The 26,659-nt window shown below is 36.8% G+C and overlaps 1 protein-coding gene across 3 annotated transcripts in view; it reads right to left on the reverse strand.

Annotated features, from left to right (window-relative positions):
• NPEPPS (aminopeptidase puromycin sensitive) overlaps positions 1 to 26,659 on the reverse strand; it is a 106,060-nt gene that overhangs the window by 12,370 nt on the left and 67,031 nt on the right. For all 3 annotated transcript variants that reach the window (XM_072780307.1, XM_072780306.1, XM_072780308.1), the window contains exons 4-17: positions 24,642 to 24,763; positions 20,939 to 21,046; positions 19,538 to 19,738; positions 18,995 to 19,091; positions 18,852 to 18,885; positions 17,861 to 17,975; positions 15,568 to 15,732; positions 14,620 to 14,724; positions 14,131 to 14,191; positions 11,835 to 11,944; positions 8,978 to 9,041; positions 6,506 to 6,645; positions 3,775 to 3,909; positions 2,015 to 2,234 (exon numbers count right to left, since the gene is read on the reverse strand). In XM_072780307.1, coding sequence (XP_072636408.1) covers positions 2,015 to 2,234; positions 3,775 to 3,909; positions 6,506 to 6,645; positions 8,978 to 9,041; positions 11,835 to 11,944; positions 14,131 to 14,191; positions 14,620 to 14,724; positions 15,568 to 15,732; positions 17,861 to 17,975; positions 18,852 to 18,885; positions 18,995 to 19,091; positions 19,538 to 19,738; positions 20,939 to 21,046; positions 24,642 to 24,763 — 1,677 coding nt within the window. The remainder of the gene's footprint in view (positions 1 to 2,014; positions 2,235 to 3,774; positions 3,910 to 6,505; positions 6,646 to 8,977; positions 9,042 to 11,834; positions 11,945 to 14,130; positions 14,192 to 14,619; positions 14,725 to 15,567; positions 15,733 to 17,860; positions 17,976 to 18,851; positions 18,886 to 18,994; positions 19,092 to 19,537; positions 19,739 to 20,938; positions 21,047 to 24,641; positions 24,764 to 26,659) is intronic.

The following is a 26,659-nucleotide window of genomic DNA, read 5'->3' on the forward strand; positions in this document are numbered from 1 at the left end:
CATTCAGTCTCATGGCTGCAAATACCATCTACACATTAGCAGGATTTATTCAGCCTAGACCTCTAGGCATCATACTCTTCACCTGGATGTCTAAAAGGACCTCAAATTTCACATGTCTATAACCCAACTCCTGACTTCCTCTGCCCCCCAGCCTGCTTCTATGGCAGTCTTCCCCATTCCTGTATATGACAAATTCACTCCTCCAGTCTTCAGGCCAGAATGTGGTGGCTCCTCTTACTCCACCACACTCAGTCCCACCACTCAATAGTTCAATTCTACCTTCAAAACACACGCTAAATTTATCACCTAGTTGCAAGCCACAATTAGTGCCTCAATTGGATTACTGAAACAGCTTTGTAACTTGTCTCTCTGCTCTTCTTGTCTCCCCACTGCAGTTTGGTTTTCACACAGCTGAGTACATCCAGTCATGTTCTTCTGCTTAACTCTCAAATTTGTTTCTCACACCAGTAACTATGAAAATCCAAAATGTTGTACTAGGTCCCATAGGTCCTACAGGAGCTGAACTGCTTCCCACTCCCTGTCTCCCTCACTTACTCTGTCCTGACCTAACTAGCTAGTTGTTATTCCTTGAACAACCCAAGCATTCTTTTGCACTGGCTGCTGTCTGTCTGGACCATTTCCCTTTAGGTAGCCTTACAGCTCTCTCTCTCTCTCAAGTCTCTGTTTATGCTCATATATCACCTCATCACAAGTGACTGCTGCCCTGACCACTCTTTTTTTTTTTTAAAGATTTTATTTATTTATTCATGAGAAACACAGAGAGAGAGAGAGAGGGAGAAAGGTAGAGACACAGGCAGAGGGAGAAGCAGGCTCCATGCAGGGAGCCTGATGTGGGACCCGATCCTGGAACTCCAGGATCACACCCTGGGCTGAAGGCAGGGGCTAAACCGCTGAGCCACCCAGGGATCCCCTGCCCTGACCACTCTTGATGAGCTACAGGCCTACTCCTCTTTGCCTACCTTACCTAACTACATTTTTCTTCATGATGCCTGTTGCCACCTAAAATATCATATATTTAATAGTTTGCTGTGTCTCCCACTAGAATGTAAGCCACACAGGGCAATGCTTTCTTCACTGCTGTACCACTAGGTCCCAGAATAGTACCTGGTATTTATTAGATGCATAAATATTTGTTGAATCAATGAAGGGAAAACATAGAGCTCTAGGTAATTGTTTCTTTTTTTTTTTAATATCATTTTGGTTTCTTTTTTTTTTTTTAAGATTTATTTACTTATTCATTCAGAGAGAGAACGAAGAGAGAGACAGAGACACAGGCAGAGGGAGAAGCAGGCTCCATGCAGGAAGCCCGATGTGGGACTCGATCCCGGGTCTCCAGGATCACACCCCGGGCTGCAGGCGGCGCTAAACCGCTGCACCACAGGGGCTGCCCTGTTTCTGTTTTTCTTATTGCAAAGACTTTCTCCTAGATCAAGAATGCTCAGGAGGAAATACCATCTTTAGTTATTTGCAGATGGTAGAAAATAATTATATATAAAGCCTTAAGATCACCATTCCTAACATTTATATGACAGCAAAAGAGTAAATATATGATTACAGAAGTAATCAGAGGAAAGAACACATGTAGAAAGGAAATAACTTCCTTAGTTCAGGTACTGTCTCTCAGTATCTTTACAAGTTGTACATATAAGGTGCCTGGTATTTATGGTAATAATAAATAAAATAAGCCAAAATTCCCTTTAGCTTTTCTTAATTATAGATGGGCCTTTGGAAGTGAGTACAAGATTTTTTCCACCATTTTTTTGTTGCTTATAAATCATATTTAGCAGTGAATATACATAACCACAACTGTTTCAATGTTGTGACCCATGTAACTTTACCAGTAAACTTAAAAGCCCTAAGATTTAAATTCTAGCAAGCTAAATATTTAGTAACATCCAGCAGATACAAAGATGCTACTGATACTCTTAACCACAACTGAGTTAAAAAGGACCAATTTCTCAACAATTCTTTCCCCATTCAGTACATCCATTACCTTCTCCGGGTTTGGGGTCCCAGCCCAGTCTCTCCCCTATAGGTGAAAAGACATCTTTCACAAACTCCTGGATTTCCTCATAGAAGTCTGTGTGGGACAAGAGAGTTGAGAGAATCCCCAGGTTACAGCTCAGGTCGCTCCATACAGTATAATTGGGCTCATTCACAAAAGCCTCCATGACTTTTAGAACCTCTACAGTGCTAATGATTCCAGCTCGAGCCTGGGATAGGAAAAAACATAAATTAATCTAGTCTTCAAACAAAAACAAAACAAAACAAAACAAAACCACAAGCATGCATTTTCAGCATTATCTACTGCTAGTTACTCATCTCTTTCATTTAAAGGAAATGAAACTATATAAATTCAGGAAAATTATTAGAATAAAAATCCTATCACGACAACATTCCTTATTTACTTTTTCCCTATTTATAAAAGAGGCACGTAAAAAAGTACAGTTTGTTTGGTGACAGATGGTAGCTATACTTGTGAGCACAGCATGATGTACAGACTTGTGGAATCACTATGCTGTACACCTGGAAACTAATGTAACATTGTGTGTCAACTATACTTCAATGAGAAAGATAAAAGAAAGAAGAAAGAAGAAAAAGAAAGAAAGAAAGAAAGAAAGAAAGAAAGAAAGAAAGAAAAGAAAAGAAAGAAAAAAGAAAGAGAGAGAGAGAGAAAGGAAGGAAGGAAGGAAGGAAGGAAGGAAGGAAGGAAGAAAGGAAGAAAGAGAAAAGAAAAGAAATAAAAGAAAAGTAAAGAGAAAGAAAAGAAAAAAAATAGCTTCCTATTTCTATCCAGTTTCTGGGGCCTTTTATTTTTAAAATCCTTATACTTTCAGAAAAGATGCAAACATAGTTAGGGCTTTGGTTTTTGACAGAGGCTCTTTCAAAACTGGACCTGCAAACTGTGTCAACTTCAGCCTGTCCTTTACTCATTTCTAAAAGAAGGCAAACTGGAAGGCACTACAAATTCAGAGTCCTTTCAGAATTAACTAATAGAGCTAGGAAAAAGAACTTCTGTTACAGCAGCCAACTGCACAAACACACCACTCTCCTGGGACAGGTCTCTCTCAGCAATGAGATCAGCAGATGTGAGGTTTTGTGCATCAATGCTAATCTGTGTTTATACAAAGGAGGAATCCAAAACCAGTTACTGCAGAGGGGAGGGAAAGTTTCAAGTCCAATTTAAAGGAACACTAAGAGGAATCTGACAATTTTATCACAAAGACATCTGGAAATGATCTAACCTAAGTTGGAGTCATAAAGATACTACTATTTATTGCTGATTTAAATCCTCTCTGGAACAAAGCCAAATATAAATATAATTTTAAAGCTAATGGGTTATTATTATTTGAGTAGCAATGGAATACTAAAAAATTCTAAACATTTCCAGCAAAGTATAATCACTATTTTAGAAAAATATAAATCACTTTGAATTATTTAAAAAACCACATTAGTAGGAAATTTCTTCAAGGTTCATACCTATTTCTATTGAAAAGAATTTTTGCCTTACAAAGGATGGTTTTAGTTGCAAAACCTGGCTTAGGAGTAGTGAGATGGGATTTGTTTCTGGTAAATTATATTAAGGTTCAATCTTGTCGTGTTAATTAATAATTAGTCATTTGCTCTAGTCCCAAAAGGCATTCAACCTTCAGGAAGAACCATATTCTTCTAATTATGTTTCAGTCAGACACTCCAGGAAAAACAAAATCCTTTAATCAACAAAATCCATCATACTACTTGAGAGAGGCTCACCAAGGAGAAGAGGTCATTCTGTAATCCAAGTCGATCCACAGGGGGCAGAGAAAGGTCACGAATGCCTGGTAATAAACTTTCCAGCATGGCTGAGCTGTACTGGGTCCGATAAAACCCAACTGTTCCCAGGTTTAACTGAAAAGATACCCAAAGGGCATTATTAATAAAATCGTTGCCTTTGTATTTTTAAAGCAATCTTTAGCCTGGGTGGCTCAGTTGGTTAAGTATCTAGCTCTTGATTTCGGCTCAGGTCATGATCTCAGAGTTGTGAGATTAAGCCCCATATAAGGCTCCAAACTGAGCTTGGAGTGTTCCTAAGATTTTCTTTCCCTCTCCCCCCACCCTCTAAGAGAGAGTGTGCTCTCTCTCTAAGGAAGGAAGGAAGGAAGGAAGGAAGGAAAGAAGGAAGGAAGGAGGAAGGAAGGAAGGTGGAAGGAAGGAAAAGAAAGAAAAAAGAAATCATTGTAAAGATGAAAACAGGCAGAGGAAAGCAGAAATTTGTCATAGTGGGAGCCAGAGAGACAGACAGGAGGAGGAACATAGGGAGGAAGAGTCACATGGGCCAGTTTCTATTTCTACTCAAAGTGGACAGTTTTAAGTTTACAGAAAATATTTACTGTATGTAAGAGCACGTGGACACAGTAGAATCTATGAGGAAGACTAAGCCTTTACAAACATTCACCTATTCAGGTCAGAGTCTCAACAGAATAACAATGCTCAGGTCCTAGATTTTTAATTTTTATTCTTTATTATTATTATTTTAAGATTTTGTTTATTTATTCAGGAGAGACACAGAGAGAGAGCGAGAGCCAGAGACACAGGCAGAGGGAGAAGCTCCTGCATGGAGCCTGACACGGGAGTCGATCCCGGGACTCCAGGATCATGCCCTGGGCCGAAGCCAAACCACTGAGCCACCCAGGGATCCCCCTATTCTTTATTATTTTTTAAAGATTTTATTTATTTGAGAGAGAGGACAAGAGCAAGAGCACAAGCAGGGGGAGGGGCAGAGGGAGAAGCAGACTCCCTGCTAAGCAGGTAGCCCCGACATGGGGCTCAATCCCAGGATCCCAGGGTCTGAGCCAAAGGCAGACACTTAACGACTGAGCCACCCAGGTGCTCCTCAGGTCCTAGATTTTAAGGAATTATATGGATTTAAAAGGTAATTTCCTGTGATTTGTGGAATGAAGTAATCATGGACTGTCATTATTCTCTATAGGCTATTTATTTACCAACAATATATGTCCATATATATATACATATATATAATATATATATAAAACATTTTATTCATTTATGAGAGACACAGAGAGAGAGGCAGAGACATAGGCAGAGGGAGAAGCAGGCTCCCCTCTGGGACCACGCCCTGAGCCAAAGGAAGACACTCAACTGCTGAGCCACCCAGGTGTCCCTATTTTTGATATTTATATACAAAATGCTTTAAAGATAAAATAAGGGCATCCCTGGGTGGCTCAGCGGTTTAGCTCCTGCCTTCAGCCCAGGGCGTGATCTTGGGGCCCCAGGAAGGAGTCCCACATCAGGCTCCCTGCATGGAGCCTGCTTCTCCCTCTGCATCTCTGTCTCTGTCTCTGTCTCTCTGTCTCTCATGAATAAATAAAAAAAATCTCTTAAAAAAAAAAAAGGATGTCTTAATAAAAAAAATAAAGGTAAGGGCAGCTCCGGTGGCGCAGCAGTTTAGTGCCGCCTGCAGCCTGGGTGTGATCCTGGAGACTCGGGATCGAGTCCCGCATTGGGCTTCCTGCATGGGGCCTGCTTCTCCCTCTGCCTGTGTCTCTGCCTCTCTCTCGCTCTCTCTGAATGAATAAATAAATAAATAAATCTTTAAAAAAAATAAAATAAAGGTAAAATAATAGTATAAGATATAATTATTTTACTGTTTATATATATATATATTATTTATTAAAAATATTTTATTTATTTATTCATGAGAGACAGAGAGGTAGAGACACAGGCAGAGAGAGAAGCAGGGTCCACGCAGGGAGCCTGACGTGGGACTCGACCCCGGGTCTCCAGGATCAGACTCTGGGCCAAAGGCAGCGCTAAACCACTGAGCCACCCGGGCTGCCCTCTTTTTTTTTTTTTTAAATAAGATTTTATTTATTCATGAGCACGTATGTCTGAGACAATATATAATTCCTCTCAGGAACCTATAACTGGGAGAAAAGTGTAGGAGATACTTTCATTATGAATGGTACAGAGTACAGAATAATGAAAAATCCTCTTTACCATCTGTTATTTTTTGTGAAATGTTTTCCCAATACCAGTTATAGGAATTTCACATTTCAGTGACACAAACTTATTATTATATGTCTGCTCTCACTTGATTATAGCTGTGCATATATAATGACAAAACATCATCAAAGTTAACACCTCATTACAAACAATGATAGTGCAGTTTGAAGTTGCAAGACTACACATCTTTTGATTAATGTGACTTTACACATAATCTACTATTTTTTTCCCCTTTGATCCTACCCTTTAATACCTGCTTATCTACCACTCCCTTACCTGACACAAGGGAAGATATCTAAACCATATTATTTGAAAACTGGCCCTAAATTTCACACGGGAAAGTTTAGTAATGTTTTTGTCTTTGCAAGTCGTGGTCTAAACAAAAGCAGAATTTAGAGCCAACCATAAAGCACATAAAGGGAGTGAGAGAAATCAATTAATTTAGATCAGATAAAAACGGTTAGGCCACTTCTGGACTTACCTTTACCCACTGGTCTGGTTTGACATTTTTCAAAACCACATTCATCTCTGGCTTGTCCATCAGAATTTTCAGTTTGGCATGGTTAGGATCTTCGCTAGTAGAGATTGTGATAGGAACCATCCACTGGGGACAGTCTTCTCCTTAAGCAAGAGAAGAAATGAAGAAAAAACTTGAAAAATAATTTGTTACTAGAAGAAACAAAAGGTAAGGTGGAGAGAGAGGACTGGTGTCCCACCTATGAGCTTGAGCTTGAGTCTAACTATTAAGTATAGAGCTAATTTTCAACGGTACATAAATTCTTCTGTCATCTGAATAATATTAGTGCAAAGGAATAGAGAATTTATTTATTTATTTATTTTTTTTTTCTTTATTTATGATAGTCACACAGAGAGAGAGAGAGAGAGAGGCAGAGACACAGGCAGAGGGAGAAGCAGGCTCCATGCACCGGGAGCCCGACGTAGGATTCGATCCCGGGTCTCCAGGATCGCGCCCTGATCCAAAGGCAGGCGCCAAACCAATGCCCCACCCAGGGATCCCCAGAATAGAGAATTTATTAACAAAACCACAATAGCCTGAAAAAACAGTTTATTCAGTTGTAGTATCACAAATATAGTGATTTTAATTTAACTGTTGTTTTCCCTTTACAGAGCAATAAGGCCATAATGATTTTACTGTTAAAAGAATTTTCAAGTAGGCGAAAGCTCTCACATAGCATTCAAAAACATTCTAAGGTGCAGCCCTTAACAGATATACATACTGCTGAAACACTGAAGGGTTGATTTTATTTCTGTGATAGACATGATATTCCCTGGAGCTGATGGATTCCATCACTAAAAAGTTATAGCTAAAAGTTAAAGCTTTTGTAAGGCAGGAAGCAGACTGTCTTTAAGGTATAAGACAGCAAAAGAGACTTTTAATTAAGATGTCAAACAGAAGAGAGTCATTGCCCAATGCATTTATGTAACAATTTTATTAAGTTATATAACTTTATGCTATTAGGCTAAACCACAAATTAAAATTTCCTCCTGGGATCCCTGGGTGGCGCAGCAATTTGGCGCCTGCCTTTGGCCCAGGGTGCGATCCTGGAGACCCGGGATCGAGTCCCAGGTCGGGCTCCCGGTGCATGGAGCCTGCTTCTCCCTCTGCCTATGTCTCTGCCTCTCTCTCTCTCTCTCTCTCTCTCTCTGTGACTATCATAAATAAATAAAAATTAAAAAAAAATTAAAATTTCCTCCTAGCGGTGGGATATTTCAGGTTTTAATACTGCCTATACTGGTCACAAAGTATTTGAAAAAACTACAAACTTGTCAGTCCTACCATGCAGACTGGTATGAGGCAGCAAACAGAAACTGTGATACCTGGGGGATTTATTTTTGGATAATAAGCCTGTTATCTGATTGTCAGACATATGTAAAGAGTAATTCTAAATGCTAAGGAAGGTTAAGGATAGAAGGCTGTACCTCTGAACCCTAGGACAGAGTACCATATTTTGGATGACAGAGCATGAAAAGATACTGGTGATTCTGATATACAATTCCCTTTATTAAGAATTATTGTTTTAAAGGAGGTGAGAACGTGTAGAGAAATACTTTTAATTTCCTGAGCAATGGCCTGTAGAAATATTTGAAAAACCAGAGTTGAGTGGTGGCTAAAGGTATAAACTCATGGAATCCAACCATTTTGTGTGAATTCCCACCCTTTAGCTCATTAGATGGGTGACCCTAGCTATACCTCAACTCCCTCATTTGTAAAAAGGAAATAATACTATCTACCTAATGGGGTTGCTGAGACTGTAATAAGGATTAGTTATACTGCTTAGTACACTAGTTAGTACATAACAATGCTAAACAATCACTGGGCTTTATTTATTTACTTGTTTACTTACTTAGCACACCCAAGAATTAAAAAAATAAATTAGAAAAATTAGCCACCCACACAAATGTGCACCAAGGCTTCTTTTCGGGATTAAGGCCAAAGACATTACTTCTTGGGTGTTCCTATCGTAATTCATTCCTTATAGCTTCTAATATCACACAGAGACAAGGAATTTCAAAAATCAAAGACAAAACACTGCAAATACCTCATGAATCTCCTTTTTTGATTTCCTAGATTTCATTTATAGTTTATTACCATTTCCTTATTTTTATTTAATTCTATTAAAAATATTAAAAAATGGGGGTGCCTGGGTGGCTCAATCAGTTAGTTAAGTGTCTGCCTTTGGCTCAGGTCATGATCCCGGGGTCCTGGGATGGAGCCCCATGTCGGGCTCCCTGCACAGCACCAAAGTCTGTTTCTCCTTCTTCCTCTCTCTCTCTCTACCATTGCTCGTGTGCTCTCTCTCTTTTGCTCTCTCTCTCAAATAAATAAATAAAATCTTTAAAAAAATATATTAAAAAATGGACAATTATTAAAACACTACTCATATGGTATCCAAATTCATTCATCAGCTCCTACTTATAGCCATTTGCTTACCAACATATGGTCCGCTGGCACAGAACTTCCTTTGGGACAACCTCAATAATCTGTCATCTTCTACCTAAAGAAGGAAAACAAAAGCTAAAATAGTAGCATTGACCTGTTTTTTTTTTTTTTTTTTTTTGAGGGGGCAACACTTCTGCGACAAAGTAGAAGGTGAAATCAATACAGCCAAATGTCTCATGAGAACACAAGTGCAACAGTGATGAAGATGATGATACTACTGAATGGGAGAAAAGGCACTGCTTTTCATTTAGGCCTCAAAATAACAATACTTTAAATAACAGGCCATGTTCTATGAAATGAAGGGATATATATGTGGGTAAGAACTTTAAAGTGATAGCATTTTCACAAGGATACATTAAATTAATAATTAATAAATAATGCTATAGCAAGTTGTTTTAATCTTTATAAAGAGAGGTTATGTCTTCAGACTCTTTCACTTCTAAAAAGTAGCAACCTCAGATTAGCATGTGCACTTGATATTAGGAATCAAATTTTCAGAGTGACTGATAAACATGAGAAAGACTGATAAACATAAAAAAAGGCATACACCTTGTTTCAAAGGCTGAGTTTTGCAATGAAACACAAAAAAAGTGGCAGGGGGAAAAGCTGCAAAACACTAAAAAGCCAGAAGCAACAAAGACAAGCACATACTTAAAGGAATACTTCAACAATATAGTCATTTGTTTTCCTTATCATTTGTTAATATGTCCTAGGATATCTTAAATAACATAAGACATAACAGATTTAGCATTACCTAAATCAAATGTAAAATTAGGCCATGACCTTTATGGATAAACTGACTACACAAGACAGAATTGAAAAGCTAAAAAAATAATCTGAGTAAAGAAGCAGTAACCATTTTGATGCCACAAAGAACTTGCTAATGAACTTAAACACCTCATCACTGATTAGTTATGTGTCATAAAGATTTCCTCGAGGGGCAGCCTGGGTGGCTCAGCGGTTTAGCGCCTGCCTTCTGCCCAAGGTATGATCCTAGAGACCCGGGATCGAGTTGCTTCTTCCTCTGCCTGTGTCTCTGCCTGCCCCCCAACTTTCTGTGTCTCTCATGAATAAAATCTTAAAAAAAAAAAAAAAAGATTTCCTTGAAAAAGTTGAAAAGTGACTTTTAAGTTGATTCAGAAATAAATAAAAAATGTTTGCATTTAGGGAATATAAAATGAGAAATCAATCATAATCAAGATATTATATGTTGTAGTGCTCTTCCAGTTTTAAAGGAATTGAGAATCCTAGATAGGCTTTTTATTCTAGTATGAAATGGAAGATGAGTGTGGGTATGTCTGTGGACAAAAAACCAAAATTAAGACCTCAAAAGCAGTTTGATGGAGAAGATAAATTAGCCTCAGTAACACTAGGAGGAAGTCAGATGTTAGTTTTTTTTTTTTTTAAGATTTTATTTTTTTCATGAGAGACACACACACAACACACACACACACACACACACACAGGCGCAAAGACACAGGCAAAGGGCAGCCCGGGTGGCTCAGCGGTTTAGCACCGCCTTCAGCCCAGGTTGTGATCCTGGAGGCCTAGGATCGAGTCCCACTTAGGGCTTCCTGCATGGAGCCTGCTTCTCCCTCTGCCTGTGTCTCTGCCTCTCTCTCCTTCTGTGTCTCTCATGAATAAATAAATAAAAATCTTAAAAAAAAAAAAAAAAAAAGACACAGGCAAAGAGAGAAGCAGGCTCCACACAGGGAACCTTATACAAGGACTAGTTTAAATGTCACCTAGAATTCCGACAGTACAAAAAAACCAAATTTACTAACTTAGAATGCCATATTGAGAAAATCTTTGTAAAACATACTTAATTTTATGAACAATGCAGAACCACTATAGCAAACACATACCAAAAAAAGAGAGCTATGAATCTTCCTCTCTAAAAATGAACAGTAATTAATTCTGTATGCAGGTTAAAAAACCATGGCAAAGAAATATAAGCGAGGAATTTCACAATTTCATATAATTAAAGTAACTTAAGATAAACTTTCTGGTACACATTGAAGGTTGACATATAAACTCTCAGTCCTATTGAAAGGACAACTCATTTCAAAGTCTACTTCTCTGAATTCAGGTAACAATTCAACTAATAATAGTGCAATTCTAATCAAAATCACTCAACCAACATTAAAACTAACTTTAGGGATGCCTGGTTGGCTTAGTCACTAGAGCATATGACTCTTGGTCTCAGGGTTGTGGGTTTAAGCCCCATGTTGAATGTAGAGATTACTCAAAAATAAAATTTTAAATAACAACTAATTTTAAAGAATATTATAAATAGGTGTAGAATTTTAACAAATGCTATTTCTGCATCAATAGAAGTGATTATGTGGTTCTTCAGCCTATATTCTGTTAATGTAGTGATTATGAATCAATATAGTGATATTTATTTATTCATTCATACATACATACATACCTCCCAACTTTGTATTCCTGGAATAAACCCCACTTGTTCATTTTAGAATTATAGCAAGAGGTACCTGGCTGGCTCAGTCAGAAGAGCACACAACTCTTGATCTCAGGGTCATGAGTTCAAGCCCCACGTTGGGTATAGAGATTACTTAAATAAATAAATAAACTTTAAAAAATGAGCATTATATCAATAAGTTTACAGAGTTTTCCTTGGGGACAGTAAGAGTAGACAACATTTTGCTTTCTGCTGTAAGTATGTATGATTTTAAGGATGTGGGGGGCAAACCATTTAGTATGAGATAATAAATCACTGAGAAAATGCAAGGGATTGATTAAATGTTACCTACAAAAAACAAATTTGGTAACACTAAATTTCATTTAATATAGTAGGAGATGAACTGGAGGACTTTTATAAGGTTACCTGTTCTGCTTCCACATAAATGAGGGGGAATCCCATTTGTTTGGTCCAGGTATTCATCACTGCTGCTATAGGTTTACCACTAGCATTTTCTAAACTTTCCCAGAGATCCTCTAGAAGAGAAACACAAACAATGAAAATCTAAAATGTTTACATTTTTATTTTCCTAAACAAACCAGAAATTTTATAGAACTCCTAACACTATATTGCTAACCAGTTCTTCGGTTCTTTAGGTTCAGGAGACAAACAGGGGGTCAAACTAATGTCCCCTTGCCTCCCCATTAAATAAACTTTATTACAAAAACTGGACTTGGTCTTATAGGCTAAGATTTCCTTCATGGTTCCAATTTACTAAAAAAATCACAAATTATAGGGGTGCCTGGCTGGCTCAGTCAGTGGAGCACGTGACTCTTGATCAAGGGGTCAGGAGTTCAAGTATCACACTGGGCCTAGATTTACTTAAAAGAAAAATCACAAACCATAATAAACAAAAGATAAGCAGGTGAGTTTAAATGAGAAGAAATAGAAACAAATAGAAACATATTTAAGATCACCCCTAAACAATCATCCACAAACTTAAAACCATTATACTCACTCAATTAACACAGGTTAAAAAATACTCAGTATTCTGAGGTTGAAGTAAAACTCACGTGGTCAAATGGCACTGGTGGCCAAGTAAACAAAAGAGCAATACGATGTGATCTATACTATAATGGGGACATGGACAGAGGAAAAGCCCTTAAAGAAAAATCCAAGAAAAAAAAAAGGCTTCATATGAGTTGGCTTTTGGTCTGCACCTTGAAGAGGAGTTGTTCATTAGGCTGACCAACGGAAAAGGGTATTCCAGGTGGACAGAATAAATGGTCTATGTACAAAGATGAAAGAAAGAAAAGACAGAAAATATCAGTAATGGCAAATGTTCAACAAACTGACGACAGAGGCCCAGGTGTGGGAGCACCAGGCAATGAGCCTGAGACCGCAGGCCCAGGGCTACACTGCTAAGACTCTGTACGACCTGACTGTGGAGGGGAGTGAAGAATCTTGAGTGTTTTTAATTAGTAGGTGATGTAATCAAAGATTCGCTTTAGAAAGGTAACCCTGGCTAGCGTCAAGGTGAAAGAGAAAACCGAAGAGAATGGGGCAGGAAGAAGTACTAAGCTGGCAGGCAAGTGTGGAATTCAGGAGAGAGATCGTGAAGGCGTGAATTAAGGAAAAGGAAGTGAGGTGAGACAGAGTATCAAAACCACAGATGTACTGCCACTTGTCTTTCATCACATATACAAACCAAGAAGAGGTACATGGTAGGCCTTGCTATTTAAAGTGTAGCCTATAAACTAGTGGCACTGGCTTCAACTGGGACTGTGTTAGATAGATCTTCAGGTCTCACCCCAGACCTACCAAATTAGAATAGAAATATTTTCACAGACCCTGGGTCACTGCATGTACATTATAGTTTATGAACCATATTGTTATTTCCTCATGCATATGTATGCATGCTAAAGACTCAGAAAACTTACAAGAGCACATTTTTCTGTAGCTCTCCTTTAAGGAACAGAATAGAATGCCTCTCTCTTTTATAAACTGAGATGGAAATTTACAGTGAGGAGATGGAGGGGAGAGTGTCAGGGTTACATCATGTCCTGACACATGTCCCTACAGAGAGGGAGATATACAGTATTTTTAATTCACAGGTCACAAATCTCAGGAACAGCCCATGGCCAGGCCTCTCTGAACTTCTGTCATTCTATTAGACACTAATGATATTACACAAATCTTGTTTTTAAATTATTTTTGTTCACTGAAAAACTCAAAACTCCAACTCTGGGTCTTTTTCATATTCAATCAACTCATACCTTTATTCTTTCTTTTGACTCCCATATACGATAAATTATAGACCACTTTACACTGAAATTCTTAAACCTCCACTGAAACTCATTGAACTAGTTCCACAAGTTCACTACAAAAATGGCTAATTTGCAGGAATTTTAATGGCCAATGGTCAATTTAGGGCAATAAAACCAATGGGTCACCAAAAAGAACAAATTCTGGTAAGGTAAACAGAGCTCTTCAGACTCTCTGGTGACAGGACACTGAGCTTTGGAAAGCAGACTACTGGAGGGGGACCAGAAGGATAATGGGTTCTGATTCATGATCCATGGCTTAACACATGGCACCAAATAGGTCAACTTTACTTCCTATCTATCACACGGAAGATTAAGCATTTAGAAAATGTAAATGTTCCGCTCTGGATAGAGTGCCAACATCTTCTCTTCTACTATCTCAAGCTATTAAAGATTACCTGTGGCAGCATTCTTTTGTTGGAACTTGGTTAAATACATGTTCATTCCTTTCTTAAAGTCCTGAGAAAACACAATTTTTAAAATCCGGGAGATTAAGACCTTGGAATTTATAGTGTATTTGCATATTAGTACTCGAAAACTAATTTACTCAAATTAGTTGAGTGTCAGACTTACTGAAAAACATCTATCCTTTTAACATCTACTGTCTTTTATTTAAGAATGCATACTCTTTGCCTTCTACTTTTGCTTTCAAGTTTTATGCCAGCCGCCCACACATCCCCCAAACACATTTTCACATCATTCATCTAAGAGACAAGAGTCAATATAAAAAGAAAAGAAGATAACCCAGATCGGAGTTAATATCCTTCCAAAGTCTAGAAAAATTACTTAAGAACTCAATCTAAATAAAAGCAGACACATTTTTCCATGCAAAACACCACGATTTTACCATAAAAGAATGAAAGATTTTTTAAAATTGCTTTTTTTACCTTGTCCCCAATGTAGTCATGGAGCATTCGGATGACAGATGCACCTTTGCTATATGATATAGCATCAAATATCTCATCAACTTCAGAAGGATGGCCCACACTGACCTGGCAGACAGTGTGATTCAGGGTTATGACAGGAAGCAGACAGCCTGTAATACTGAATTACATAAAAAGCTTTCTAGGAAAACCCTCCTAACTCATAAGATACTTTTCTGCCTTTAGCTCACTCATAAATGTACTATGATGATTCTTAAAAACACTGTAGTGACTAACACTAATAAAGTAGAATATACAACATGATCCCCACCATTTCTAAGGGTCTTGGCTCAGCGTTGCTGGGAGGCAAATCACTACAGATCTTTTTATTTGGGAATTGGAGAGGGAGGAATGGAGAGATGAAAAACATTTGATTTCTTGCAATTAACTGTAATGGCCTACTTATAATTACATAGGACCCCAGTTAAATATGTCAAGTAGACTAGAAGTCTAGTCCTTTGGAGGCAAAATTTGTTCATATAAACTAGCCAAAATAAGGATAGGTTAATTCGAGAGAAATACAATATATATAAAAGCAGACAATGACAACAATAAAAGAATATGTTTAGAATTTTCTTTGAAACAAACAACAGAATCATAACGTTCTCCTGTGCATACTGCCCCAACAGGCATGGTTTTCCTATAGTATTCAATAAAAATGTATTTAGTGAATGCTTACGGTATATAGCACTTGCCTCTACAAAGATAAAATTTTTATACTGCCTACCTTAAAAAGAAACATAATTAGTATTTAGCCTTGTGACATTTTCAAGACTGAAAATATGAGCTATACAAACAGGTGAATTGCCTGTGCAATTTTCTTTCCTTTCAGGATCCTAAGTATCTGTGTAACAAATTACTTATGTCATTAAAAATGAGAGTAAAGACCAATGATTGAAAAGTATGGCTCACTTCAATAGGATGGCTGTTATCTAAAGCATCAAGTTCCTGGGCACGGGTGTAATCAGCAGATACAAACTGAGTCCAGATATCATATTCTGGGAAGCAGTGGTCTACACACAAATATTCAATCCATGATGCAAAGCCTTCATTTAACCAAAGATGAGTCCACCATTCCTAAAAACAAAAGAAAGAAATGTGTAAAGAAAACAAAATACGTATCATTCCACTAATCTGAAAAACTCACGTCCCTTCCACTATTCAATTTACAACTTAATAAGCCAAAATTCAGTGAAAAATATTTAGTAACTCACTCACATGTCCGAACAAAAAAGATGCTTAAAAGAGATGCTAAGAAAGGCCAACTGCTGACTTTGGCATCAGGCCTGAGAGACATTTCAAAACATAGCTCAGAAACTTTTTATTACCAAAGCTAGAAAAGATGGAAGGAAAAAGAGGGTGGGGGAGAAAGTCCTTATACGGAAGAGGGGAAGAGAGCAGATAAATGTAGGTGAGAACCTGTAGTGTCAGGTAAAATTTAGTTTAATAAACCAGAAAGATACCAGGACCACAAGGAAAACTGCAAAGGATGTCCAATAATGACTGGGAAAAATCACTGTTGACTGACAAGTTAAACTTTCTAAATAAACAGAAAAGCAGTACTGCTTATATAAAGACTAGGTAAAATTAACAGAATTATCATGGCAGTAAGTAGATTCAGTGATGAATGGTGTTTAAGTATCTATACAAAATTCTCACCTGCTAATAAGAATAGTAGAACGGACAAAGAATATAAATGAGCCACAGATTAAAACCAACTTTAAAAAAACCCACACATTTTTAGAAGAGATTTTAATCTAAGTTTTATTAAAGCTGACTAAATCTCTTACAAAAAGAAAGCAATATAAGAATCCAAGATAGATGCTAAAAGACTAATGCAACGGTAAAAAGCAAAAAGGAACTTAAAATTCTGAAAAGATCAAATATCTTTAATACTAAGTGATGGAAGGCTGTCTAAATGCTTTGGGCACCTACTTAACTAGTAGCTTCCACGAAGATAGGCTGGTACACAGCTAGTTTATTCACCAACCTATTATGAGTCCTTAAATTTCAGAGTTTGTTTTAAAGAAACAATTGACATCTAATAAATAGAACAGTTACTCAAATCCAGTAAAAAGATCTTTATTTTTTTGTAAAAAGTTCTTTAGAAGCTATATGAGAATATGCACATTTCCCCTATTAAAATGTATGGCTGGTAGTTTAAAAATAAAATCATAAAAAATGAAGACTGCTCAGAGCTAACAAAAATTGTTTGGTAGCAACAAACTTGCTACATTAGGAGAAGAGAATATTTCTGTACATATTTGAATACAGGTCTTAGCATACTTAATTCTACATGAAATTATATTTCAAACATTTTTTTCACACCTAAGTAAAATTTTAAACATCCAAAGCAAAAAGAAATGGTTTAATTTCAAGGGCTGGTTTCTTTAAAAACTGTCTCAGACATGTAATAGTTGCTAAATGTCTTACTTTCTTGCTTATTCCTGTGACATATGGACTCAACTAACATCCAAGTCAGGTTTTGCTCTTTGGCAGCCTAAAATGCTATCAGGGAATTTGGCTGGCTTCAGAAGCCCCAGTTCTTTCTTTGCAGAGGTATTTCTAGTTCACTCATTAAACTCTGTGCTCCCAAGCTCTAAGACAGCTAGCCGACATAAACAGTACTCATTTGGAGTAAGAAGGAAAAAAGGTCCAGGCTTAAGCAGAGATCATTCAACCATTATAATAAACAACAATTTCAATGGGAGAGCTGGAAATTTTAATATAGTTTACAGTTATTTCCTGGTTTCTTTGCTTTCATTTCTAACAAATTTCAACTTAACATTTCAGGCAATGAGAAACTGATTCCTAAAAACATTTCAAGCTAATCAAAGACCACATTGTTATTTATCAGGTTTCTTTTTAGCGACTGAACTACATAATAAATATGCTCAAGAAACTATAGTTAGCCTGAAATCTCTATACCTAATCTCTCTCACCCAAATTAGTATCAAGACTTCCCCATTTGCGGGCAAATTCTACAACAATTTAGGAAGTATTTTGTGTTGAATGGACTGTCCACATGCTCTTGACTGACACAGATTCTGATAAATACTGTTCAAAGTGGACTTTCTAAAACAAGGATTTTCTATCATTCATTTTTTAGCGCTATGTTCCAGTCAAACCTGAAACACTATGTAGCCAAAATAATGTGCAGCAGGATGAAGATAAATATATTTGAGCACTTAAAAATATTAAATACCATAGTAACAAGATTTCCAAACCATTGATGGGCGAGTTCATGTCCCACAACCAGAGCAACCCACTGGCGTGATGAAGAACAGGAGTTTTTTGGGTCAATAAGCAATGCAGTCTCCCTGTGTTTAAAAAAAAAACAAAAACAAAAAAAAAAACTTTTTAAGTAATGTTAAGTATTTCAATAAAAGCAGGCATGCACAAATGGGGAAGGGAGATTCAAACAGTAAATTAGTCAAGTAAATGGTCAAGTTAGGCTTTAGAAATGTCAAGAAAACATTTCCTCAGAGTACACAGAATAGAAAAAGTTCCAGAAAGATTAAAGACTGTTCCAACAGAATTCATACAAGAGAAGATCAAAGGTGTGATAGAAGTTTAATCATCAGTTTGTAAATAGGACAGCTGCCTGAAAGTTTTTAAAAACTTTGTCTAAGGGATTAGGGATTATTGTGCTAGACAGAGAGAGCAGACAGTCCTTCCATTAAAAGAAGGGGAGTGGCAAGTGGTGGGGGGCAGATACATTCCATAGTCCCAAAAAGAACACTGAGCAGGCTGTCCAAAATGTAACTCATCAAAGGCGGGGCAAAAACTTGTTTACAGACCCTGCTTTAAAAATTATACAACCCACATGTTTGTATTGTGGTGACAGATATGTAAAAACTTGGCTAGAAAATATTAAAGCAGAGTCAGTTCTTCAAGCTGGAAAAATAACTATGAAACTTCTGGGAGGAAGAGAAGGCACCGAAATGAGAAACTTGGCCAAAAATAGATTTAAAAATGTACTAATGCCAGATGCTCACTTTAAAATCTCACAATCTCAGATAGTAGCACCAGAGGGTGTTCATCTGCATTCCTGAAATGTGCACAGAAGTGGGGGAGGTAGGAAAATTTACAGCAGATCACAAAGCAGAAGTTACTCAACTGTGATTAGGAGTGAAGCTCTTATGAAATCAGTGATTGAAAAGATAAGGCAGGGTAATAATGTATCATTAACATACCTATATGTAACAAGGCCCCAGTTCTCCATGGCACCTTTATAAAATAAATATAAACATTTATTGATATATGTACATATTCCTTCCTCAAAATCACAAAATTCAAAAGTTATTACAATTCAGCAATAAAATGAAATTTACTTTACCAGCTGCAAAGTCTGCAATAGCAATGAGATCAATTTTAGGTAGAGGATAAGGAACATTGAAGTAGTCCTTATAAAAAGGCAGGGTTTTAGCAGCAACCTACAAAAGTATAAACAAAAGAACCATCTGATAAATATATTATTGTAATTCATATAGAAATCCACAAGGATTCCTGTTGCAAGCCAAAGCATCTCAAATTACTAGAAATCGACCCTGGGGAACCCTACCTCCAAAAGTCTTTGGCTTTTGCTGATATTGACCAAATTTTAATCCACTTATAACTCAGTATGAAAAATATATTACATCTTTTCCCACCCACTCTGTGGACAAATAAATTCCACGCTAATATTCCTTAATCATCATCTTGTAAAATACTAATGTAACACCAAGGTTGGTAGTTTCAAAATTCTATTAAAAATAAAACCGAAGTACACAACAAATTTCAGTCTAAATTATAAATAATTGTACTAATAATTGATCAGAAATGTAAATTCCCCAACCTGGAGTTATGGACTGTTGGAACAATCCTCTTCAAGTACATTTACCTCTAACGCAAATTTTCCTTGCTCTGCTTTGCCAACAGGGGTGTAAACACGGACACACACACCATCTTTTGATCTTGTTTCTACAAAGTCATATTCACCCACAACAAATGCCACCAGATATGTAGACATGACAGGCGTGCGGGCAAACTTCACTTCTACTACATTTTCATCATCAGGGTATGGTTTCCGATCAATTACATTCTTTAAAAAAAGAGAGAGAGAGAAAGAGAACATATAAACAGACTTACGTTAAATACCTTAAAGTAGATTCTAGCCAAAAACTGTGCTGCCTCTCCCTTCCCCCTCTCCAGCACTGCTTACTTATCTACCCCAATTCATTCATTCACTGCTCTTATGCTGTTAAAATCCTTCCTCTTAAGAAGGAGACATGAAGTTGAGGGCTCAAGTGTTAAAACTACCAAGTATCTGTGAGAGAAAAGACACAACTTTTCTTGAATTCCTATTACATGCTAAGCACTGGGATGTCTAAAGTAAGACCTCAATACTTTTCAAGTGAAATAAGGATAGAAGGCACTAATTATTAATAAAGGGTCATTGTGAAATCTACATGTCAAAGGGTACAGATTTCTAAATTTAGAGCACTCTCTAAACCAAGGCTGGCTCTAGGCAAATTTGTGAAGGAATCTCCACTTTACCTACAGAGTCCCTAATTACTCTTTGCTGTTACCCCTTCATTTCCTACTCAGGCTCTCTACTTCTTCAAAATCTCTGTATTCTTTCTTCCGAGGAAGACTTATTCAAAAACAAACCTGATAGATTCATTCATACTAAATTGTAAAGTAATATTTCAGTTTATTTATTAGCCTCCTTTTCAAGAATATTTGAGAAGAGAATGGCATTCTAACTATGAAATTTTCTCCACCAATAAAGGAGGCAAAGGCAGTTATTTTCAGGTTACATTAGGCTTTTCCAAGTTCTCCAGATTCATATTAGAGGTTATATAGAGTACTCTCTGTTTTAAACAATATATTTCAAGCAGTAAATGCTTCCTCTATTTATGAAAGGGATAATGACATCAAAATTTGAGGAAACGTTATATGTCTATCTTTCAGGCAGACATTATACATAAGAATACAACCAACCAAAAACCTAGATATAATTCATTATATGGCTATATCTCTATATCTTTTGGCATTTAATGAGAAAGTCAGATTTTTTTCAGACAATATTTATTAAACTTGTCACTTAGTTTTCCAAATTAAAGTTTGTATGAAATTTCTTCCACGAGGAAGGAAACTCCAGATAAGGCAATTTAAAAAAAGAGAGTTTACTGAAAATAAGAATTGTGCTAAGTGGTTTCATCCTATTACATCTAACCAGCAAACTAAATGTTCTAAACACTTATTCAAAATTTAAATATACTTACAAACACATACATACCATGTTTGATAAAGCTACTCTGTCTTTAGGAACGACCAATGAGATATCAAAAGTTGCTTTGATAGCAGGCTCATCCCAGCAAGGAAAAGCCCTCCGGGCATCAGTAGCCTTAAAAGAATATAAAAATATAAAAATAAATCCTACCGAATTAACCAACTATTTCATGAAGTAACTGTCATCGTCTTATTTCTATCATCCATTCCTTCACTTGTTTACTTCTTACTCCATGCCAGGCAACACACTAGGCAGTGACTACAGAGAAAACCTGAGGCTTACTATCCTTGCCACATCAACAATGCAAAAACAAACAAAAACAAACAATAATCCAAGAACTAGGTCTGCTGTAGATCTTAACAATATATAGTATTAGAATAATTTAGAATTACATTTTTACTTTTAACAAAACATTCCAACATTTCAAAAATTCAATGTAAATGGCTTCAGCAGTAACGTTACAAAACACAGAGCATAGGAAGGTCAACGAGTACACTGTAAGGATAGGTTGCCTCCTATCCTTACTGAGAAGGATAGCTGAGAAAATAGAATAGGTTGCCTCTCTGGCTTTTATTTCAAAAACAAAAATATTTCCAGAATCTCTGATGTACTTTGTTCTTCATCTGAAATGATAGCAAAGAAATAAAGACAGATGCTCTTTCAATTCTAAAGACATCATTTGTTTAATGGCATTTCCATATATACTACACATAAAACTATCACCACTTGACCTAAAGAGACCTCTTTTTTTTCTTTAAAAGTAAAGAAAGAGCAAACTCATTAAAGCAAAATAAAGTTTAGTGGTTCAGTAGAATACCAGTTATAAAAGAAAGAAATTTTATTTTTTTAAAGATTTCATTCATTAGAGGGAGAGCATGTGTGCACGCAATGGGGGGTGGGCAAAGGGGAAAGGGAGAGACTGAGCAGGGAGCCCCTGCAGGGCTCAATCCCAGGATCCTGGGATGATGACTTGAGCCAAAGACAGATGCTTAACTGACTGAGCCACCCAGGTTCCCCAGAAAGAAACTTAAACAAAATAGAACAAAGGAAAAAAAAAAAGAACCAATTCAAGATTCTGTACCATGAAAAGCAGGAGTAAATTATATAGAGTTAGAGGAAGCACATACTTCTGGAAAAAAGTTTCTCCTAGGAAAATGTTAGATGGCTGCCTGCACTCTCAAAGAAGTTGAATGAATAATGAATTCATTCAGAGAATACATAAAACATCTGAAAAGTAGAGTGTAAGGAAAGAAATGATAGCACAGAAAAATTGAAATTAGGAGCAGCAGCAGTAAAGAAATGAATTTATACCAAAGGAAATTAAGTGAGTAACATGGATAACAAGATTTAAAAGTATCTAAAAAAAAAGTTTCTAAGATATAAGAAGAACAGAGTGATGAAAGCCATCAAAACTTCATCTGAGCAACAGACATTAGATATACACCTATTATGAGAGAGCAGAGCACGAACCACAGTGAAAATGTAGGAGGAGAAAAAACTTGGCTATACTGAAGATCTGAATCTCAACATCAACAGGGTTCACCAATTACTATGCAGAAGCTAATGAAAAGTTAATGAAAAGTGTAAAAATTGTAAAAATTCTTAATTTTTAAGTACAAAGAAATAATATAACAAGCAATCAGGAAGAAAACACAGCAAAACAAAACAATATGTGACCCTAAAAGGGGCAAAAAGATATTCCAGTCTGATTCTTTCCCTTGACAAAATGAGGTAGGAATGACTGTGGAACAACATTCATATACGTTTAAAAGAGAAAAACTGTAAGCCAACTGTATGTACTACTCTTATGGTTGAAAAGTTGGGTTTATTACTCATTGTAGCAAAAGAAAACCCACACTAAGAAGAACCATGGGATGTGTGAGAAAGAACCTATTATGTATAATTTGGGAGTTGGCAGGATGAATTGAGGGGATTCACTCTAAATTGGGTGCTGTCATAAAATGGAGGCAATTCTGTGGGATGACATCTCAGCAAATCTTACCTATAGAGAGGAGGGCTGTTTAGCTAGACTAAACTGTAATTGGTAAAGTAGTTAGTAGTCATTCATTTTAACTAAGAGAGGAGGGTGTGTTCATTATTTCATGGGTAGCACAGTGACCTTGATTTTATGTGACCTTAGATGAAATTATGAAGCACCCTTGTTTTGTTTCACTTTATCATCGTCTCAGTAACCTTGTCTAAGGCTGGTGTTCTATGATGCTGTTTATGTCAAACAAGAGACTAGCTGGGAGTGCTAGGACAACTTTTGGATGTCAGGGGCTGCTGTTCCTTCTCCCCACCCCCCTCCAAATCTATTATACATTCAGTAAAACTGGCCATGTATTAAAGCAAATGAAAGATTTCAGATGTGCAAAGGCTCTGGTAGTATATACCACCCACATATCCTCCCTTTAAAGAAAATTATTTGGAGACATACTCCAGCCAACCATTCCAGGATGCAGAAGTGCTCAAAGGGCTAAAGATAAGCAATGAAATAACTGAAACACAGATTTAAGCCTAAACAGCTGTGGCAATACTTGTTTTATTTTTTTTAAAGACTTTATGTATTTATTTATTTGAGAGGGAGCACACAAGGGGAGGAGCAGAGGGAGAGGGACAAGCAGACTCAACATTAAGTGTGGAGTGCAATGCACGGCTCGATCCCATGACCCTGAGATCATGACCTGAGCTGAAATCAAGAGTTTGAAGCCAGGGACACCTGGATGGCTCAGTCGATTAAGCATCTGCCTTTGGCTCCGGTCATGATGCCAGAGTCCTGGGATTGAGCACTGCATAGAGCTCTCTGCTCAGTGGGAGTCTGCTTATCTCCTATATTTGTATGTATAAATATGTATGTGTATGTAACAAAGTATGTATGTAACAAAATTATATATGCATGTGTGTGTACATATATCTGTCATACATATATGTCACAGAATTTCAATACCTGAATTGCTTTTATATTATGTATCTTTCTTACTTAAAATTATACCCTTAGGGGATCCCTGGGTGGCTCAGCGGTTTAGTGCCTGCCTTTCGCCCAGGGCATGATCCTGGAGTCCCGGGATCAAGTCCCACATCGGGCTCCCTGCATGGAACCTGCTTCTCCCTCTGTGTCTCTGCCTTTCTCTTTCTCTCTGTGTCTTTCATGAATAAATAAATAAAATCTTAAAAAATAAAATAAAATTATACTCTTAGTATTTGACATCTGTGGCTTTTCCTACCAATTTTTTTTAAGATTATTTGTTTATTTATTCACGAGAGTCAGAGAGAAAGAGAGAGAGAGAGAGAGGCAGATATACAGGCAGAGGGAGAAGCAGGCTCTCCATGGGGAGCCCCATGTGGGACTCAATCCCAGGACCCTGGGATCACGACCTGAGCCAAAGGCAGAGGCTCAACCACTGAGCCACTCAGGCGTCCCTCCTACCAAATTAATAGTAATGCTATTTTGTGTGTTTGTGATGTACGTATTCATCCTCCAGTCCACTTCCCTAATTCTCTCCCTCTATTAAGGAGATAACTGGCTGAATATAAAATAAAAATTCCAAAATCATGAATATAATTACGGCCAAAGGCACCTAGCCTGAAATAATCATGCAAATAATGGAACACACTTTGTCAGAATATCTACTTTAAGATCATAACATTTTATTATTTTTTTCCTTTTTATTTTTTTAAGATCATAACATTTTAGAGAAAAATACTATACCTCAAACTGTGTGACAGCAGCATAGCGCACCTCTCCAGAAGGGGTAGTATATTTACTTCTATAGAAACCTTTCATTTTGTCATTCAGCTCTCCAACAAAATCTATCTTTAAGGTTCCTGTACCTGTGATTGAAGATGAATGAAAACCACTTTAATATAGATATTAAGTAGAAGTTATCAAAAAATATGTCCTTAAAACACTTAGTTAACTACTTAGAATATGCAAATCATTCTTTCCTTTCTCAAACACTTCTCCAAGCAATGAAGAGAATACAGTATTTACTAAAGTAAATGGCAAACTAAGCCTAAAGTAAACCTTAACATCATATTTAGGGTGACTGCTTAGAAAGTTCTTTAACTTTATGAACTTAATCTCTAATCACCAATACATAAAGATAAAAACAGGAAAGGAAATTAACATTTATTATTAAATGTATAGCATGCTACGGTACATGGTGCTTTAAAAATATTTAGAAACTTGTAAGTAGGTATGGTCTCCATTTTTTCAGATAAGGAAACTGAGGCTGAAAAGTTAAATAACTTGCTTAAGGTCACACAATTAGTAAGTAGCAAGAATGACATAAAAATTCAGGCCTGTTTAATTTTTTTTTTTTTTTTTTTTTTTTTAATTTTTATTTATTTATGATAGTCACAGAGAGAGAGAGAGAGAGAGAGAGGCAGAGACACAGGCAGAGGGAGAAGCAGGCTCCATGCACCGGGAGCCCGACGTGGGATTCAATCCCGGGTCTCCAGGATCGCGCCCTGGGCCAAAGGCAGGCGCCAAACCGCTGCGCCACCCAGGGATCCCTCAGGCCTGTTTAATCCAGAATTCATGCTCTCTGCCATGATGCCATACAAATTGGTTCATTTAGAGGACTTCATGCCAATTACTCTATGATTAGGATAAAACCTTATCTGTTCAATACAAATGGAACACTGATTCCATACTTTTGTAAGGAACCATACAGGGAAGATCAATGATTTTGCTGGCAAAGGGAAATAAAAAACTTAGTCACCTCAATCATTTGAAATGATAATATTAAAGAAATACATGTATTCAATAATTACTAAATGCAAATAAAAATGCAACCTGAATATATATTCTATTGTTGTATAAGGGCAAAACCAAACTAGACAAAAGAGGAGTTTTATGAGTATATATACCTACTTTCGTCACAGAAAAAAGATTATAATATCTATTTGTCTACTAAATTCAGATGCATGACAAAATAATAATACCATTCTAATTTTACAAATTAAATCCCCCCCTCCAAAAACAACCAGAAAAATGTTGACTTTTAACTGATCCTTTTAAAGTGCCTATTTATAACCAGGATCTAGATCATGAGAATTTAACTAATTAAAGACATAGTATGACTATAAAGTAAGTAGGCAATCATTCCAAAACTTTTATGTCCCAATATTTTAAACTGTCATTTTGGAATGCCATAAAGCAATGACACTGACACTGTTCAAAATGTTCTTGACTCTCTCTGATATATCCTTTTGGATGTTCTCAAAGTAAAATCTTCACCTTTCAAAACTGAATTGACTTTTTTGAAAAGGTCCAAAAGTCTTGAACAGTCCAAGCCTACAGAGTAAGTGAATGACAAACTGCAAACTTTCTAGATAAAACATTGTGGTCTACTAAGTATGTTAATTAAGTAATTAAACTGATTTTCATATGTGCCTCAAACTCATTCTGAAAAGTAATTTCAAGTGAAAATTTCAGACCTTTGCAGCAAAGTCATCATCACTAAAGAAAGTGCCATTTCTTTTTCTTTAAAGTAAGCTCTGCGCCCAGTGTAGGACCTGAACTCAACGCCAAGATCAAGAGTCACATGCTCTAATGGACTGAGCCAGTCAGGCACCTAAAAGTGCCAGATTCTTAATGTAATCATGCTGGGAGAAAAAAATTGAAGCTCACTTGAATAAATGTTTGTGACTCTTACTTTTAAAAAATTAGTCTGTCTGAGGGGGACGATGAATACTTTCTTAAAGAGAATGATAGATCACTGG

Source organism: Canis lupus, chromosome 16, assembly GCF_048164855.1.
Source record: "Canis lupus baileyi chromosome 16, mCanLup2.hap1, whole genome shotgun sequence".
In the NCBI taxonomy this organism is placed as follows: domain Eukaryota; kingdom Metazoa; phylum Chordata; class Mammalia; order Carnivora; family Canidae; genus Canis; species Canis lupus.